The sequence below is a fragment of the Musca domestica genome, unplaced genomic scaffold, assembly GCF_030504385.1.
Source record: "Musca domestica strain aabys unplaced genomic scaffold, Musca_domestica.polishedcontigs.V.1.1 38, whole genome shotgun sequence".
In the NCBI taxonomy this organism is placed as follows: Eukaryota; Metazoa; Arthropoda; class Insecta; order Diptera; family Muscidae; genus Musca; species Musca domestica.
Genome location: NW_026712324.1, coordinates 7,785,225 through 7,801,597, shown reverse-complemented (window position 1 = coordinate 7,801,597; position 16,373 = coordinate 7,785,225). Strand labels below are relative to the sequence as shown.

Below are 16,373 nucleotides of genomic sequence, written 5' to 3'. Positions count from 1 at the left end.
ACTATGGGTCTATCTCAAATGCACAAAGACATAATACCCTGACCACCTTGTGGTGTAGGGTATAACAAGGGAACTGATGAGAATCAGTGGATCTTTCCGAAACCTAGGTATTCCCTGCCTTACCCCCTGGTAAATATTAGCATCGTTCTCGACTAATAAACAAACGTTTTTTATAAAAATAACAATAATGGGATTAAGCCTGACCATTTTGCAACAACAAAATATTATGGTATCCCGACCATAAGTCATCAAAAGCGTTGGACCCAAAACGGAATCTCAATGGTAATGTTAAAACAACTGGATACGCCGGGAGTTGAGTAACTGACAAAAGTTCTCAACCTGTCGCTAGCCACCCAAATAGTTCCCGAAGCCTGGAAAATGGGTTGGACTTTACTGAAGTCAAGCAAGGCCAAGCCCCGTAGAGTGAAACAGGGAGTTACCCAAGGTGGAGCGATGTCTCCGGAATTTTAAAGTCTACATTTTCTACGGACGGCATGGAGATCGTAACGTATGCGGATGATTTTACGATATCTAGCTTGCTCCCTTCTAAATCAGTTCCGAGTTATGTGTGCAGGTCGAGGTATAATTCCGACCACGAACTACCTACCTATTACCTAGATTATAGGTATCACATTCGACAACATGTTCAAGTCGTCCGAGTATTCAACAGATTTCTGCGACAAAATGAAAAGTAGGAACCAGGTCGTCAAAGCACTAGCCGGCAGCAAATGGGCTGCGGACAAGAAGACCTTGTAGATCTTTTATTACGCGATACGTCGGCCCTGGTGTTCCCTGCGGATATATGCGCTGTGCAGTGGAAGAACATACAGTACTGCCAGAATCCTGCCCTGAAAACAGCGACAGGGTGTCTTCTCATGACACTAGTGGACAATGTACATGAGGAGGAGAAGGTCCTTCCCGTTCGTCAGCATAACCATTTATTTGTAGATGCCATCAACAACTACAGTATGAAGGCCGTCCTCGGAGTCCAGCCCAGTCAATTGGCGCAATTAGGTTCAGGATGGTTATCTCAATTCGTATTGGACATTAATTGATGAAGATGTGTGGAATAAAATACGCTGCAACCTTTAAAATTGCCCCGCCAAACCTACCCCCCACTCACTGCAGAAGATATCGAAAGTAGCTGAATTTTTGAACCTAAACCTAAAACCATCAACTAAAACACAAATTGTCAAAGTAGGCCAATATCTATTTTTCAAAAACTTTTCATTTAAATTTTCTGCATTTAACGTTCAAAAACGTCACTTTATTAAATGTCTTTTGTTTTTTGAAAGAGCTTACAAACTGCTGCGCCATTAATTTATCTAACGCGAAAGCTTAATTTGCAAAGAAGAAACAAGCACAGAAATAAAAAGCTTTTGCATAGAACTATAGTCGACATTTGTTTTCCAACCAGTTGACAATCAACCAAAAACATTTGAAGTGATCTCATTCCGGGTGCAGTGTAGCAGCAGAGGCAAGAATTGCAAAAATGGAAATAGCAAGATAAATTTTATATTTTTAATCTAAAATATGTTGCATTTCAGTATCATACGAAGCAAATCCACAAACAAAATGGCTCAAAATATGCTGGCCTCCCGAGGTATGCGTTTCCTGATGACCCGCTGTCGACCGGCTCCGTTGTATACTTGGACCGTAAAATCATCTGCCCCAACAATGACGACGACTGCATCCACAACTACAACTTGGTATATTCGACCAATACAACCACCTATGACGGCTGCCTATTCAAAGGATACAAAGAACAGTAAGTATTGATTGAATTTATGGTGAAGTCACTCGCCAAGGGAGGTATATCGATTTTTCATGTATTAATTTCCTGTTTCATATAAGAAATTGACTCTTTATGAGCTAATGCATCTGCACGATCTGGATTGTATTAAAATGTTGATAAAGTATGATATCGTCACCCATCGGCACGAATGTTGAAATTTCATTATTTTAAATTCCTTGTCCAGAATTCACATTTGGCTCGGAATTTTTTAAAAATTCTCATATTTTTATTCTACACCTACGCATAAACATTGTACCACTTTCGGCCAAGCGAAGTAACTCTTTAGCTCTTTTGAGTCTAGTTTCTTCCTGTTGCGGTGTAAGTTCTTGCACTTCTTGAAACTTCAATGGCTTCACTCCGAGTTCATTTTTCAATATTTGCCGAGTGGAATATTGCGATAGGTTCAGCCCACGAGCCATTTTTCGCTACCAGTATCACGGTAACGAGCGATGGTGGGAGACACAAAAGATTTGCTCACATTTAACTGCTGGAGTGCTCTAACGTTAGTCACTTGTGGTTTTCCAGCCAAATATAAAGAAATCACACTATCACGCTTGAATTCCATCACGAATAACTTTTTTTCTGGAAAATTCTCACCAAAATGCTTTTGTACGCTTGTTAACAATATAAGCTGTCACTGGGATAATTTTAACAGCTGTCGGACGAGTGGCTTAGAAATGACAGCAGTCTGAAGTTGATTGCAGTTTTTTCATCTCACCCTGTATATCTTCGTCCGATTTGCTTTTAATGTGCACCAAACATGTCAAATAGTATGGAATTTTGAACATACGACCAAATTAAGCCTGGAAATAAGTATGCCAAATTTGATCGAAAATGGCTCAGATATAGTTATAGCGCCCATATATATTTTGCATCCGATTTGTTATTTTTGTCCTCTGCTGCCGTAATATGTACTTTTTAACAAGAATATTTTTGGGAAATATAAAAATACAGCTCGGAAATACCTTTGTTAAATTTTATCGAGATCGGTTCAGATACGGATATAGCTCCCATATAAATCTTCTACCGATTTGCGTTTTATTGTTCGCCAAACGTGGATGGAATTTAGCACTTACTATCAAATTGAGCCTAGAAACAGGTATGTTAAATTTGGTAAAACCCATAATATGCATTTTGTAGAAACGATATTCGGGGAAATTAGTTCTCGGTCTGTAGATTAAAACCCCAAAAGAGTTTCCAGTTATTAAGCCAAACTTTGTAAATGACTTTAGAGAGATTATACCATGTACAAAAGCATCTTCATATTTTAAGATATAGAATTTTTTAAACTTCATACCAAATCGGTTGGAAACGTGAACTATGAATGCACGGTTATATGGAGACTATTCCGAAGTTAATGCTAATATCAAATACCTTATGTTTTTGCATTACAGGGCAGTAGCTGTTATTCATCTTTTATGAATTTTATTTATGTTAAACTTTCTCTTAATGTTTTTAAACAATTCTTTAGTTTTCACTACATCGATGTTAATTCAAAAACATTTCGGTTCAAATGCGGCACCCCAACCTTCACCCATTACTAAAAATAATGAAATCTCAACATCTCAAGCATCAAGTTCATCATCATCATCAACTAAACCATTAGCCCCCTCCACCATGGAATCACAAGCAAAACCCCTCATAGAAGCATTAGCTGCAGCAAAATCATCTCCCACCACCTCATCCACATCTGCAACCACGTCATGTTCATCAAAAGATCCATGTAGTAAGTTTTCATCCACAAAACCTCCCAAATCGCCACCAGGTAGGCTGGATTGAATCATCTTAATTATTTAATTTAATTTCAATATTCCTCCTTTCTTTTCAGATTCCCCTATCCAACCACCGAACATTAAACTACCCAATCGGGATCAAGTGGAAAAGTACTTTTTCACCGCATTGATCTATGTTTGGGATTTGTGTTATTATGTTTTTTGTTTGACACTGCGTTTAATCGATACGTATATTTTGAAAAATCCTACTCTGCAGCAGTATTGGAAACAATTCATGAAACGTTTGGACGAACAGCGGGAAGCCATGAAATCGAGGAAGTGAAATGTCAAAAAACAAGGTTGCTCTACTATGTTTCTGCTATAAAGGATGTACCTCTTTGAGTCACCTTGGGACTTATTTTTATAACTGCACAGCGAATTATTTTGTTTCTTCTAATATTTATTATTTTTTACAATGTTTTGTAATAATCTTTAGAATAAATAATTTCAATAACAAGTAAGGGAGGCTGGTAATCGACAGGGTGTGGGTTGGGAATAATATTTTAGAATCAAAACGCACAATGTTTACTGGAAGGCATATAGATGGGCTTGGGAACATTGATATGTCAAATAATTGTAAATTTCTTTTCAAATATATGTAGTTTTATATATGTTTTCTTATACGACGTCATTCGGAGGTTATTATAATACGCGTTTCTATAATTTTTTCAAATTTTAATCATTTTTCATTCAACATTTTCAATTCCAAAATTGGCTGGCAAAAAGTTTGTAAAAATTAAAATTATTTTTGTATGTGTTTATTAGTTGGTTTTGTAGAGTGGAGCTTGCCAGTATTATTTTCAATGTTTGCCAACCGAAATATCTTGTACTATTAAAATCTAAAATATATTCGGTTTGATGATTAACATCTCCCACGCCATCTATCGGTAGAATATGTGCTGACAAGCTTGTTATTTATCAGCCAATTGACAATTGTTCAACGTTTATTGAATTTTCTTTTGCTAAATATGGTTTGGTTAGCGTCACAGAGGTCTAATGGCTTCCAAAATGCAATTTCTCGGCCATTTTGTCGCCATCAGTAACTAGCGAAAGTTGAGAATTATACAATTTTCCTTAAAAGAATTTTCCCCTCTGTTGAAAGTCAAAAAATTTTGTTTTAGTTTAAAAATTTCAATAAATATAATTTTCTCATTTTTTGGTAAGTTTTTTTTTTTTATTAAAAAGTGTTTATTTTAAATATTCTTATTTGACTACGCAATCCCACAGATTACAATACATCATATTTTAAAAATTATTCTGTGAGCGATAAAAATTTACATGAGCGGTGTTGACTAAGAAATCTCTTTGGATCAATAATTTATTTATTCTGGTGCCAATCGAATAATCGGTAATAAATATAATTATGCGCTTATTCTCAATTTAATTGAGAGCTGATTTACCATTTTCTCATTGCACAGATTTGGCACCAACTGCACAGCAAAATCAAAGCTCATCGAAGAAGAATACTGGTTTATTTCTTGCTTATCACCACCTCTGCTCTCATTCTGTGGATCAGCAGCATTTATTTGCAATCTATCCCTAGTGCTGTGCGTGAGACTATTTTTTATTATATCCAAGAAAAAAAAACATAAACGAAATATTGTCACAAAAATTCAATAAGAAAAGTTAAAAAAATTAAGGAAACCAAAGAAGTGAGCAAAGAAAATATTGAACTACCAAAACTTGCCAAAATGTTCATCCTGGTTAAGATGTCATAACCTTTCCAAACCAAAATCTACAGTCCCTCAACATCCAGTAAACACCATTGCCACAGACACCTTGGTTAATCATTTATCGTCAAAAACTACAAAATTCGATACAGGCATTGAGTAAGATTTCTAAAATATTTTGAAAATGTGCGGGATATCGGTGGCAATAATAGGAAGTAATTTAACCAATAGATCAATTCCGATATGTAGTATGGAAAAATGCGTAAAACGTTAACTATTACTCAATTAGATTAATTAAATTTCATTTATAAAGTCACTTTTTTTTCTAAATATGTATGCCGATAACCTGGAACATTGCTATTGTAATTTAAAAGTCACATTTTTTTATGTTCTTACCTACATCATATAGAATTAAATAAACACACAACACGACATATATTTGTTACAACCAACCTCCAAACATTCCTGTTTACATATTTACAATTCCATTAATACCGGTTTGTGTGTTTAGCTAATTCTCATGTTTCAAACATTCCTAGTTGCTAAGCGTATTAATTGTAAGCGTGTTGCAGATTTTAAATCAAATGTTTAGCAACATTGTTGATGAGAGAGATCAAAAGATTGTTGTAAATGTTGTCACTGACCATCTACTTAATAACTTAGCTGTTCACAACGAAAGGCCTTTCATCGTGGGAGCAACGAGATCAAGCAGCATTTAATGTAAGTGAGTTCTCTTATTTTTTTATTCTCATCATTTGTTCCGTTATTATCATTTCTCTTAATGGAACAATTTTAAAACTTCAGCTCTTGTGCATTAATCTCAATCAACATTGTTGAATTGTTACATTTGTAATATGTCAAAGATTTTTTTTCTTTAGAAGATACAAATGAAACATTAGGGTTGTGCGTAATTAATTTGTTTTAATTTGATCTACATTAGCTGTTAATTAATTAATTTTGAAATTTGTTCGTTTTAAGTAATTTCATTAATCCTATGGATACACAGGGTTACAGTATACACTATGATTCATTAAAATTAGTTCGTTTAAGTAATTTATTTAAATATATTGAATCTTATAAGTGAAATTAGGCTATAGTTAAATTATGAATTTTATGGATTTTGTTATTAATAAAAGCAGTATGATTTGCATTGTGTAAATTCTCTACGGTCTGATTCCTTTGTTGAAAGGGTAAGGAAGTAATGTGAAAGTTAGGGATCATATCTAATGTTTTTATGCAATGAAAATTCGGAATATGATCAGGTTGGGAGGGTATTTCGGACGCAAACCATCTGGACGTCCTAACAAGACCATCAACTAAACCCTCTAATTCTTCGCTTCTTCTTCTTTTCCTATCTTTTGAGCACGAAATTTAAAATAATTTTATGTAGCCGAGAGGAAGGCATGGAAGCTATGAACCCACACCAATTGCCACGAGCGATAAGGCCGGTACAAAACGTGCTCCAGCTTTCTCTTAAATGCCTCTAAATCCATCTCTCCTCAAATTACCATGTTATATGCTACATTATATATTATTTTTGGCGCCCAACGTGGGGCCCGAACAAGAAATATTCAACACCATTACACCTTTTATTTTGTTCGGCTTCATTTTCGTTATATCCTATACTTTATATGTTTTTACTTTGTATATCTTTCAGAGATTTTTTTTCAATTGATGGAAATTTGGAGAATCATAGATTATATATTATTTCTTCATAACCAATTATTTGTAAAGAATCTCCCTTCAATATACTCCTTTGAGGTTATTATATTTGCTCTTGATCTGATTGGAATACAGATACTGGTTTTAAAAGCTGGTCCTGACCACATATCAATTCATATGTATTAGCTTCACTTTGCACAAGATTGGAACATTGGATCAGGTACTTATTCCCTTCCATCTTATGGCAAATTTTCACTATTGTACTGTTTTCTATTTTAAATTTTCTATTTTTATTCATGGTCTAGTTTTTCTTTCACAACTTCAACTTACCCGAGAGCGATGGAATCAGACAAATCCCATAACTGTTTTGCACACATTGAAACAACTTATTACTATTTTTTTATTACATTTTGTATAAGAAAGGTATTATTAAAATTAGTATTCTCAATTAAAATTTCAGTCAGGAATATTTTTGTGGTTTGGCAGATTTTTTTTGTTTTTTTTTTTAAATATATATAAAAAAATTAAATATTTAAAAAAGGTTTAAAAATATATCATATTTCTAGAGAATCACACTTTTTTTGTTAAAGCGTGAGTCGTTTTTTCAAGTTGGCCTATATTCGAGGTATTTTAAGTATTGGTTAATTCCATCAACTAGATCAGTCCAAGTTTATTTTTTTTAGATAGTTTGAATTCGGGTTATCCAATTACACCCCCCTTTCTTGAGAATTTTGAGAAATTTTTATTTCTTAATAATTTTAATCGTTCTTATGGCTTCGAAACCTGCTGATGCACCTGCTACTTCGGAAGCTAATCGCCATCCTAGTTGTAATGCATGTGGTGAGCCTATATCTTCTGCTTCTACGTTACAAAAGATAGCTTGTAATCATGTTTTTCACAGAGCATGCTTAGATGTGTGTGTAAAATCTCGTCCTTTTTGCCCGATATGTAATGCAAGAATTTCAGTGGAGGCTCAAACTCCAAGCACTACGCAAGTCAGGACTAGGGCACAATCCAGAAACACAACAAACACTACAACCTCAGATACTTCAAATAGCACACAAGCTAATATGAATGTACCTGAAACTTCCGTTGTCTCTGATAATGTATCCAACGAAAGAATCCAGGGAATAGTTACTGAAATAGTTTCCTCTCAGCTATCAGCATTTAGTGCACAAATGACCCAATTGATTGAACAGAATATAACAGCTAGTATGTCAAGACTTATGTCCAGTACTTCGCCTCGTAACCAACCCCTGCGAACGGTGACGTCTCCTCAGCAAATGCAGACTCTTCCTGCGGTAGAGGACCGTACGTTTAGAGAGCTTTTTGGAATCACCCCTAATAATGAACAACAGAATTCTGCTTCAAATAGACCCCATTTAAATAACCTCAATCAGGGTTTAAATATGTCTGGATATGGAACTAATGCTTCGTCCGATCTTCAGACTCGTCCAGACAAAGTTCTCCAAATTATGTCGAACTGGAAACTGAAGTTTAACGGCGGACAAAATGGGCTCTCTGTTGATAATTTTATATATAGGATAGAGGCTTTGACCGCACAGACCCTTCAGGGTAATTTTGATTTGCTCTGTGGGAATGCGAGTTCCTTATTTGATGGAAAAGCCAACGACTGGTTTTGGCGGTACCATCGTTCGGTTAACTCAATACGTTGGAACGACTTGTGTAGAGCTCTTAGAGAGCAATACCAAGACTCCCGTACTGACATCGACTTACGTGAGTTAATTAGGGAACGAAAGCAAAAACCCGGGGAATCATTTGATAATTTTTATGAGGCAATCGTGGCGTTAACCGATCGCCTAAAAATTCCATTATCTGATGAGACTCTTGTTGAAATTCTGCGTAGAAACCTTCTTCCAGAAATTCAACATGAAATTCTCAATATCGAAATCAAATCCTTGCAGTTTTTGAGAGACACGTGTAGGCGGCGAGAATTTTTCATGCAGGATATGCGCCGACGACATGGCTTCGCGTCTGCGAAAACTTTACCTGCAATGAAACGAGTCTCTGAATTAGATATTGAGGAATCGGAAATATCAGCATCCGAAACTTCTAAGTCTGACGAGGTATTCGCTCTTTCATTAATATGTTGGAACTGCAAGAAAAATGGGCATCGCTATCAGGACTGTCTTTCAGAACGCACCATATTCTGCTATGGGTGCGGTGCTTCCGACACCTACAAACCCAACTGCCCTAAGTGCAGTCCAAAAAACCAGCGAGCGAATGCACCAAAGAGTGCAGTAAGTGTACACAGATCAATGGATCTGGAGTAGCAATTATCCCCAGTACTATGACACCAATACCCGACAATGACACTCCAAATTACGCAGAAATGAAATCCACCAACTCAAACCCAGTCACATTTAATAACATGGCTATTGGATGTAACCCCCCAGGCAAAGCACATTTTAGTTTTAAACCACTCCATATTCGAATAATGGAATACAATTCTGCCAGAAAACGAATTTTCGGAGAAGAACAGCCGAAGAAGTCTACAAGATCTTCGAAAAGAATGAAATCTTTCTGGAAGAAAGTAAAAAGTGTAAAACAGAAACTTGTTTGTTCGCTTTTCGATAACCCATCTGATATACGTCCATATGCGGAGGTTGAGTTATTTGGCGAAAAAATGTTGGGGCTTCTAGATACAGGGGCTTCCATTAGTTGTATTGGTTCCCAAGCGGCTAGAAAGTTTTTATATTCCCAAGTGCCCTTTAAAAAGTTACAGTCAACCGTACGTACTGCCGATGGTAAGGGTCAGTCTGTTGTTGGTTTCGTTGAAACCTCGATAGCGTTCAAGGGAAGAAATATGCCAATAGATATTTTTATTATTCCAAGTTTAGACAAGGACCTTTTTCTTGGTATCGATTTTTGGAGCAAGTTCAACTTGTTGCCCTCGGAATTTCAACGAAATCCAAATAATTCCTCACCAGGACTTTCGGAACTTATTGGGCAGATACCACTTTCCGAGGTACAGAGACAAAGACTTGCCCATGTAATTGGTTTGTTCCCTTCGTATGCCAAAGAAGGCCTTGGTCGTACCGATATTATCTGCCATACAATTGACACAGGTGATGCCAAACCCATTAAACAGCGTCATTTTCCGGTATCACCTGCAATTGAAAAATTGATATACGAAGAGCTTGATAGGATGATAGCACTTGATGTAATTGAGGAGTCCAATAGCGCCTGGTCCTCTCCTGTCGTCCTTCATAGGAAGCCGGGAAAGAACAGACTTTGCTTGGACAGTAGGAAGGTGAATTCTGTAACTGTAGGAGACGCCTATCCTTTGCCCCAAATTGACGGTATACTGAGTCGTCTTCCAAAGGCCGAATATATAACCAGCCTGGACCTGAAGGATGCCTTTTGGCAGATTCCGCTGGACCAGAAGTCGAGGGAGAAAACGGCATTTACCGTCCCGGGTAGGCCTTTGTATCACTTTAAGGTCATGCCATTTGGGTTATGTAACGCCCCGCAGACCATGACCCGTTTGATGGACAAAGTGATACCGGCAGACCTCAGGACGGAAGTGTTCGTCTATCTTGACGACCTTCTGGTCATCTCGGAATCCTTCGAAAGGCATCTGGAAGTGCTCAGGCGGGTTTCAAGAAGAATTCGGGAATCGGGTCTCACAATAAACGTCGAAAAAAGCCATTTCTGTGTTCCCGAAGTGAAATATTTAGGCCATGTTGTAGGAAACGGCGTTATCCGTACTGATCCTGAGAAGGTTTCGGCCATAACGGAATTTCCCCCACCGAAATCTATAAAACAAGTTCGTAGGTTTCTGGGAATGACCGGATGGTACCGGAAGTTTATCAGGGATTATGCTTCAATTACCACACCTATGACTGACCTGCTGCAAGGCAGAAAAAAATTTGTATGGACGGAAGAAGCTCAAAAAGCTTTTGAAGTTTTAAAATCCCATTTGAGCTCAGCCCCTGTTCTGCACAGCCCTAACTTTTCACAGCCGTTTTTTATACACTGTGACGCTAGCAGAACAGGAATAGGAAGTGTATTGGTACAGAAGAATGCGGAGGGTGAAGAGGTTCCCATCGCCTTTATGTCGAGGAAACTCAACAAAGCCCAACGCAATTATTCAGTTACCGAACAAGAATGTTTGGCAGCAATGCTAAGCGTAAAAAAATTTAGACCATACGTCGAAGGGCATGAGTTCACGATAATAACTGACCATGCGTCATTAAAGTGGCTCATGTCCCAGACGGATCTGAGCACAAGGCTGGCTCGGTGGGCTCTTAAACTTCAGGGATACAAATTTAGCATTCAGCATAGGCGTGGTAATTTAAATATAGTCCCTGATACTCTTTCAAGGGCTAATACGGATGACCTATCTGCCATTTGTAGTATTGCGGATGTAGAAAATGACAGTGGCTTGTTTGTGGATTTAAAATCCCCAGATTTTCAGTCAGACGAGTACTTACAACTTTTAGAGAAAGTCAGTCGAACTCTTGACAAAATGCCAGATCTTAGGATAATGGACGGTTACTTGTACAGACGTACAGAACATGCTAGTGGAGAGCAGTTCCACGACGATTTAGTTTGGAAGTTGTGGATTCCACGAAGTTTGGTGCTTGACGTTTTGAAAAAAGCTCACGATCACCCTCTGTCATCTCATGGTGGAATTAACAAAACCCTGGCTCGAGTCCGAAAATATTACTATTGGCCTAATTTAGCTGTGGACGTAAAAGAATATGTTAATAAGTGCGAAACCTGCAAATCTACAAAGCATCCTAATATCGCCCTCAGGCCCCCCATGGGAAAAACTACAGAAACCTGTCGATTCTTCCAAAAACTGTATATTGATTTCCTTGGTCCATATCCAAGATCCAAATCAGGACACATTGGCATTTTTATTGTGCTTGACCATTACTCAAAATTTCCTTTTTTAAAGCCCGTAAAAAAATTTGCAGCCGATGTTGTAGTAGAGTATATGGAAAACGATCTGTTCCACACTTTCGGTGTACCAGAGACCATTGTTTCAGATAATGGCTCCCAATTTCGGTCCAACGTATTTAATCATCTTTTAAAGAGATACGGCATTAATCATGTTTATACTGCTGTTCATGCTCCGCAATCGAATGCATCGGAAAGGGTGAATAGATCTGTGCTAGCAGCTATCAAATCATATATTAAGCCAGATCAGAAAAACTGGGATGAACTTTTGAGTAGTATATGCTGCTCTTTACGTTCATCAGTCCACTCAGCTATCGGAACTAGCCCATATTACCTTACTTTTGGACAAAACATGATTACCAATGGCTCTATGTATTCTCTTCTTAGACAGCTTGAAATGCTAGAGGATAGGTCGGTACGATTTGATAAGAATGACTCCCGTGATATTGTAGCTAAACGAGCATTAGATCTATCGAATAAACAGTTCACTCGAAATGAAAATACCTATAATTTACGTTCTCGAAATGTTACCTACTTGGCAGGCCAAGAAGTGTTTAGAAGGAATTTTAAACAAAGCTCTTTTGAGCAAGGGTACAATTCCAAACTGGCTCCAACTTTTTTGAAAGCTCGAATACGCAAGAAAATAGGCAATTCTTATTACGAACTAGAAGATCTAAAAGGGAATTCTGTTGGCACTTACCATGCTAAAGATATTCGGCAATAACTATATTTGTTGCATCTGGCAAGCTTTATCAGCCTCGGGTCTAAAATGTATCCCCGAAGTCTGATTTAAGCAGGGGGGAATGTAGAGTGGAGCTTGCCAGTATTATTTTCAATGTTTGCCAACCGAAATATCTTGTACTATTAAAATCTAAAATATATTCGGTTTGATGATTAACATCTCCCACGCCATCTATCGGTAGAATATGTGCTGACAAGCTTGTTATTTATCAGCCAATTGACAATTGTTCAACGTTTATTGAATTTTCTTTTGCTAAATATGGTTTGGTTAGCGTCACAGAGGTCTAATGGCTTCCAAAATGCAATTTCTCGGCCATTTTGTCGCCATCAGTAACTAGCGAAAGTTGAGAATTATACAATTTTCCTTAAAAGAATTTTCCCCTCTGTTGAAAGTCAAAAAATTTTGTTTTAGTTTAAAAATTTCAATAAATATAATTTTCTCATTTTTTGGTAAGTTTTTTTTTATTAAAAAGTGTTTATTTTAAATATTCTTATTTGACTACGCAATCCCACAGATTACAATACATCATATTTTAAAAATTATTCTGTGAGCGATAAAAATTTACATGAGCGGTGTTGACTAAGAAATCTCTTTGGATCAATAATTTATTTATTCTGGTGCCAATCGAATAATCGGTAATAAATATAATTATGCGCTTATTCTCAATTTAATTGAGAGCTGATTTACCATTTTCTCATTGCACAGATTTGGCACCAACTGCACAGCAAAATCAAAGCTCATCGAAGAAGAATACTGGTTTATTTCTTGCTTATCACCACCTCTGCTCTCATTCTGTGGATCAGCAGCATTTATTTGCAATCTATCCCTAGTGCTGTGCGTGAGACTATTTTTTATTATATCCAAGAAAAAAAAAAAACATAAACGAAATATTGTCACAAAAATTCAATAAGAAAAGTTAAAAAAATTAAGGAAACCAAAGAAGTGAGCAAAGAAAATATTGAACTACCAAAACTTGCCAAAATGTTCATCCTGGTTAAGATGTCATAACCTTTCCAAACCAAAATCTACAGTCCCTCAACATCCAGTAAACACCATTGCCACAGACACCTTGGTTAATCATTTATCGTCAAAAACTACAAAATTCGATACAGGCATTGAGTAAGATTTCTAAAATATTTTGAAAATGTGCGGGATATCGGTGGCAATAATAGGAAGTAATTTAACCAATAGATCAATTCCGATATGTAGTATGGAAAAATGCGTAAAACGTTAACTATTACTCAATTAGATTAATTAAATTTCATTTATAAAGTCACTTTTTTTTCTAAATATGTATGCCGATAACCTGGAACATTGCTATTGTAATTTAAAAGTCACATTTTTTTATGTTCTTACCTACATCATATAGAATTAAATAAACACACAACACGACATATATTTGTTACAACCAACCTCCAAACATTCCTGTTTACATATTTACAATTCCATTAATACCGGTTTGTGTGTTTAGCTAATTCTCATGTTTCAAACATTCCTAGTTGCTAAGCGTATTAATTGTAAGCGTGTTGCAGATTTTAAATCAAATGTTTAGCAACATTGTTGATGAGAGAGATCAAAAGATTGTTGTAAATGTTGTCACTGACCATCTACTTAATAACTTAGCTGTTCACAACGAAAGGCCTTTCATCGTGGGAGCAACGAGATCAAGCAGCATTTAATGTAAGTGAGTTCTCTTATTTTTTTTATTCTTATCATTTGTTCCGTTATTATCATTTCTCTTAATGGAACAATTTTAAAACTTCAGCTCTTGTGCATTAATCTCAATCAACATTGTTGAATTGTTACATTTGTAATATGTCAAAGATTTTTTTTCTTTAGAAGATACAAATGAAACATTAGGGTTGTGCGTAATTAATTTGTTTTAATTTGATCTACATTAGCTGTTAATTAATTAATTTTGAAATTTGTTCGTTTTAAGTAATTTCATTAATCCTATGGATACACAGGGTTACAGTATACACTATGATTCATTAAAATTAGTTCGTTTAAGTAATTTATTTAAATATATTGAATCTTATAAGTGAAATTAGGCTATAGTTAAATTATGAATTTTATGGATTTTGTTATTAATAAAAGCAGTATGATTTGCATTGTGTAAATTCTCTACGGTCTGATTCCTTTGTTGAAAGGGTAAGGAAGTAATGTGAAAGTTAGGGATCATATCTAATGTTTTTATGCAATGAAAATTCGGAATATGATCAGGTTGGGAGGGTATTTCGGACGCAAACCATCTGGACGTCCTAACAAGACCATCAACTAAACCCTCTAATTCGTCGCTTCTTCTTCTTTTCCTATCTTTTGAGCACGAAATTTAAAATAATTTTATGTAGCCGAGAGGAAGGCATGGAAGCTATGAACCCACACCAATTGCCACGAGCGATAAGGCCGGTACAAAACGTGCTCCAGCTTTCTCTTAAATGCCTCTAAATCCATCTCTCCTCAAATTACCATGTTATATGCTACAGTTTTCTAAAAGATTTAAATTTAAAACTAAAAAGAAACTTGTGCACAACAAGGGTGAAACCAGCAGCACTGGATTTGACATTTTTAAGCAAATGACTTTGTCGCCTTTGGAGGAGTCTGTCGCAAATATAATGCAGTTTCAAAAGTTCAGTAATTTTTTTTACAAGTGCACCAGGTCGTGCACTTGGAATAGAAAAATAAGGAAAACATAAGTGTAATAGACGTTATAGTTCATGAAAATGAGCAAGTGGACAATTCTGATGACGAGACTGATGTAACCTACTATTGAAGCTTCTCGATCACCCAGAAAAAAAAAACAATGGTAAAAAGTCATCAAGGAAAGTAGAAACTATTGAACTCTTGAAAGAGCGGCATAAACTTTTGGAACAACACAATCATGAGCCAGACAATTCAAATATGTTTGTTGGCTACCTTAACACTCGCCGCTGTACTACTAATACATTCTTCTCTTCATCCTCACTTGAACTTAAGATATGTAACGCATTTTTTATCTTCATTTTTTCACTATATTTTTTATTTTTCCAAAAGAGTCGAAATTAGAATTCAAAATACAAAAAAAAAAATCTTTTTTTTGTCAATAACAAGGGAGTGTTGCCAACGTTTTTTTAATTGTTGCCAACTTTTTTTTTAAACTGTCGATGTCGCTGCTATGCCTTACCGTAATACCATTTTTGAATCGAAGCGACGGCGAGGGCGACTCGCACATAAAGTCGACGACGACTATAGTAACGACAACCGTAATTGGGCCGAATGACTGCTGAACAGTGGAAGAACAGATGTTCGATCGTCACAATTTCTTGTTCATCATATTCTACAGTAATCAATGTCCTCGCTGTTCCATTTCAAGGTCATTGCCTTATCTTGCAGACCCCTGTGATGATACTCGCCACAAGTTTTAAGTAAGGTTTAGCAACAAGTTTAATGCCATGTTTACGTTAGTACTTTTTGTAGGGTTAACCTACTTTGAGAGGATTTATTTGAAGTAAAAGTAATGAAAATGACAATTTAAATCCAAATCCAGTGGGTTAACCCTCATATATATAAACGTACTGTAAGTCAGTAGCGACTTAGTTCTCTTCTACGAGAGTGTGGGCCAGATTCTTTTGGAAATGTTGCATGAAGTATATCATAGACCAAAAAGTTATATCATAAACCAATAGTGGTATGAACAAAGAACTAATCAACGTTAATTGACCCAACCTAAAAAAATCAGAAATGTTCCAATAAGCTAAACAAGATTTTTTATTAGCAAATATTGATTATATTTTTTGCGCTGTATATTCTGAAATACAAAATAC

At 36.2% G+C, this 16,373-nt stretch overlaps 1 protein-coding gene across 1 annotated transcript; it reads left to right on the top strand.

The window, feature by feature from the left end:
• Window positions 1-1,242: 1,242 nt before the first annotated feature.
• LOC101898529 (uncharacterized) lies at window positions 1,243-4,028 on the top strand. Its single transcript, XM_020037951.2, has 4 exons — window positions 1,243-1,477; window positions 1,548-1,768; window positions 3,267-3,560; window positions 3,624-4,028. Exons 2-4 carry the CDS (start codon window positions 1,576-1,578, stop codon window positions 3,848-3,850), a joined length of 714 nt encoding a protein of 237 aa, XP_019893510.2. The 5' UTR covers window positions 1,243-1,477; window positions 1,548-1,575; the 3' UTR covers window positions 3,851-4,028.
• The last annotated feature ends 12,345 nt before the right edge of the window (window positions 4,029-16,373 follow it).

Excerpts from the sequence above, each read along its gene's own strand:
- LOC101898529 (XM_020037951.2), top strand. The coding sequence starts at position 1,576 with ATGGCTCAAAATATGCTGGCCTCCCGAGGTATGCGTTTCCTGATGACC. Across the intron at positions 1,769-3,266 it reads TTCAAAGGATACAAAGAACA|TTTTCACTACATCGATGTTA; the intron begins GTAAGTATTGAT and ends ACAATTCTTTAG. Across the intron at positions 3,561-3,623 it reads ACCTCCCAAATCGCCACCAG|ATTCCCCTATCCAACCACCG; the intron begins GTAGGCTGGATT and ends CTTTCTTTTCAG.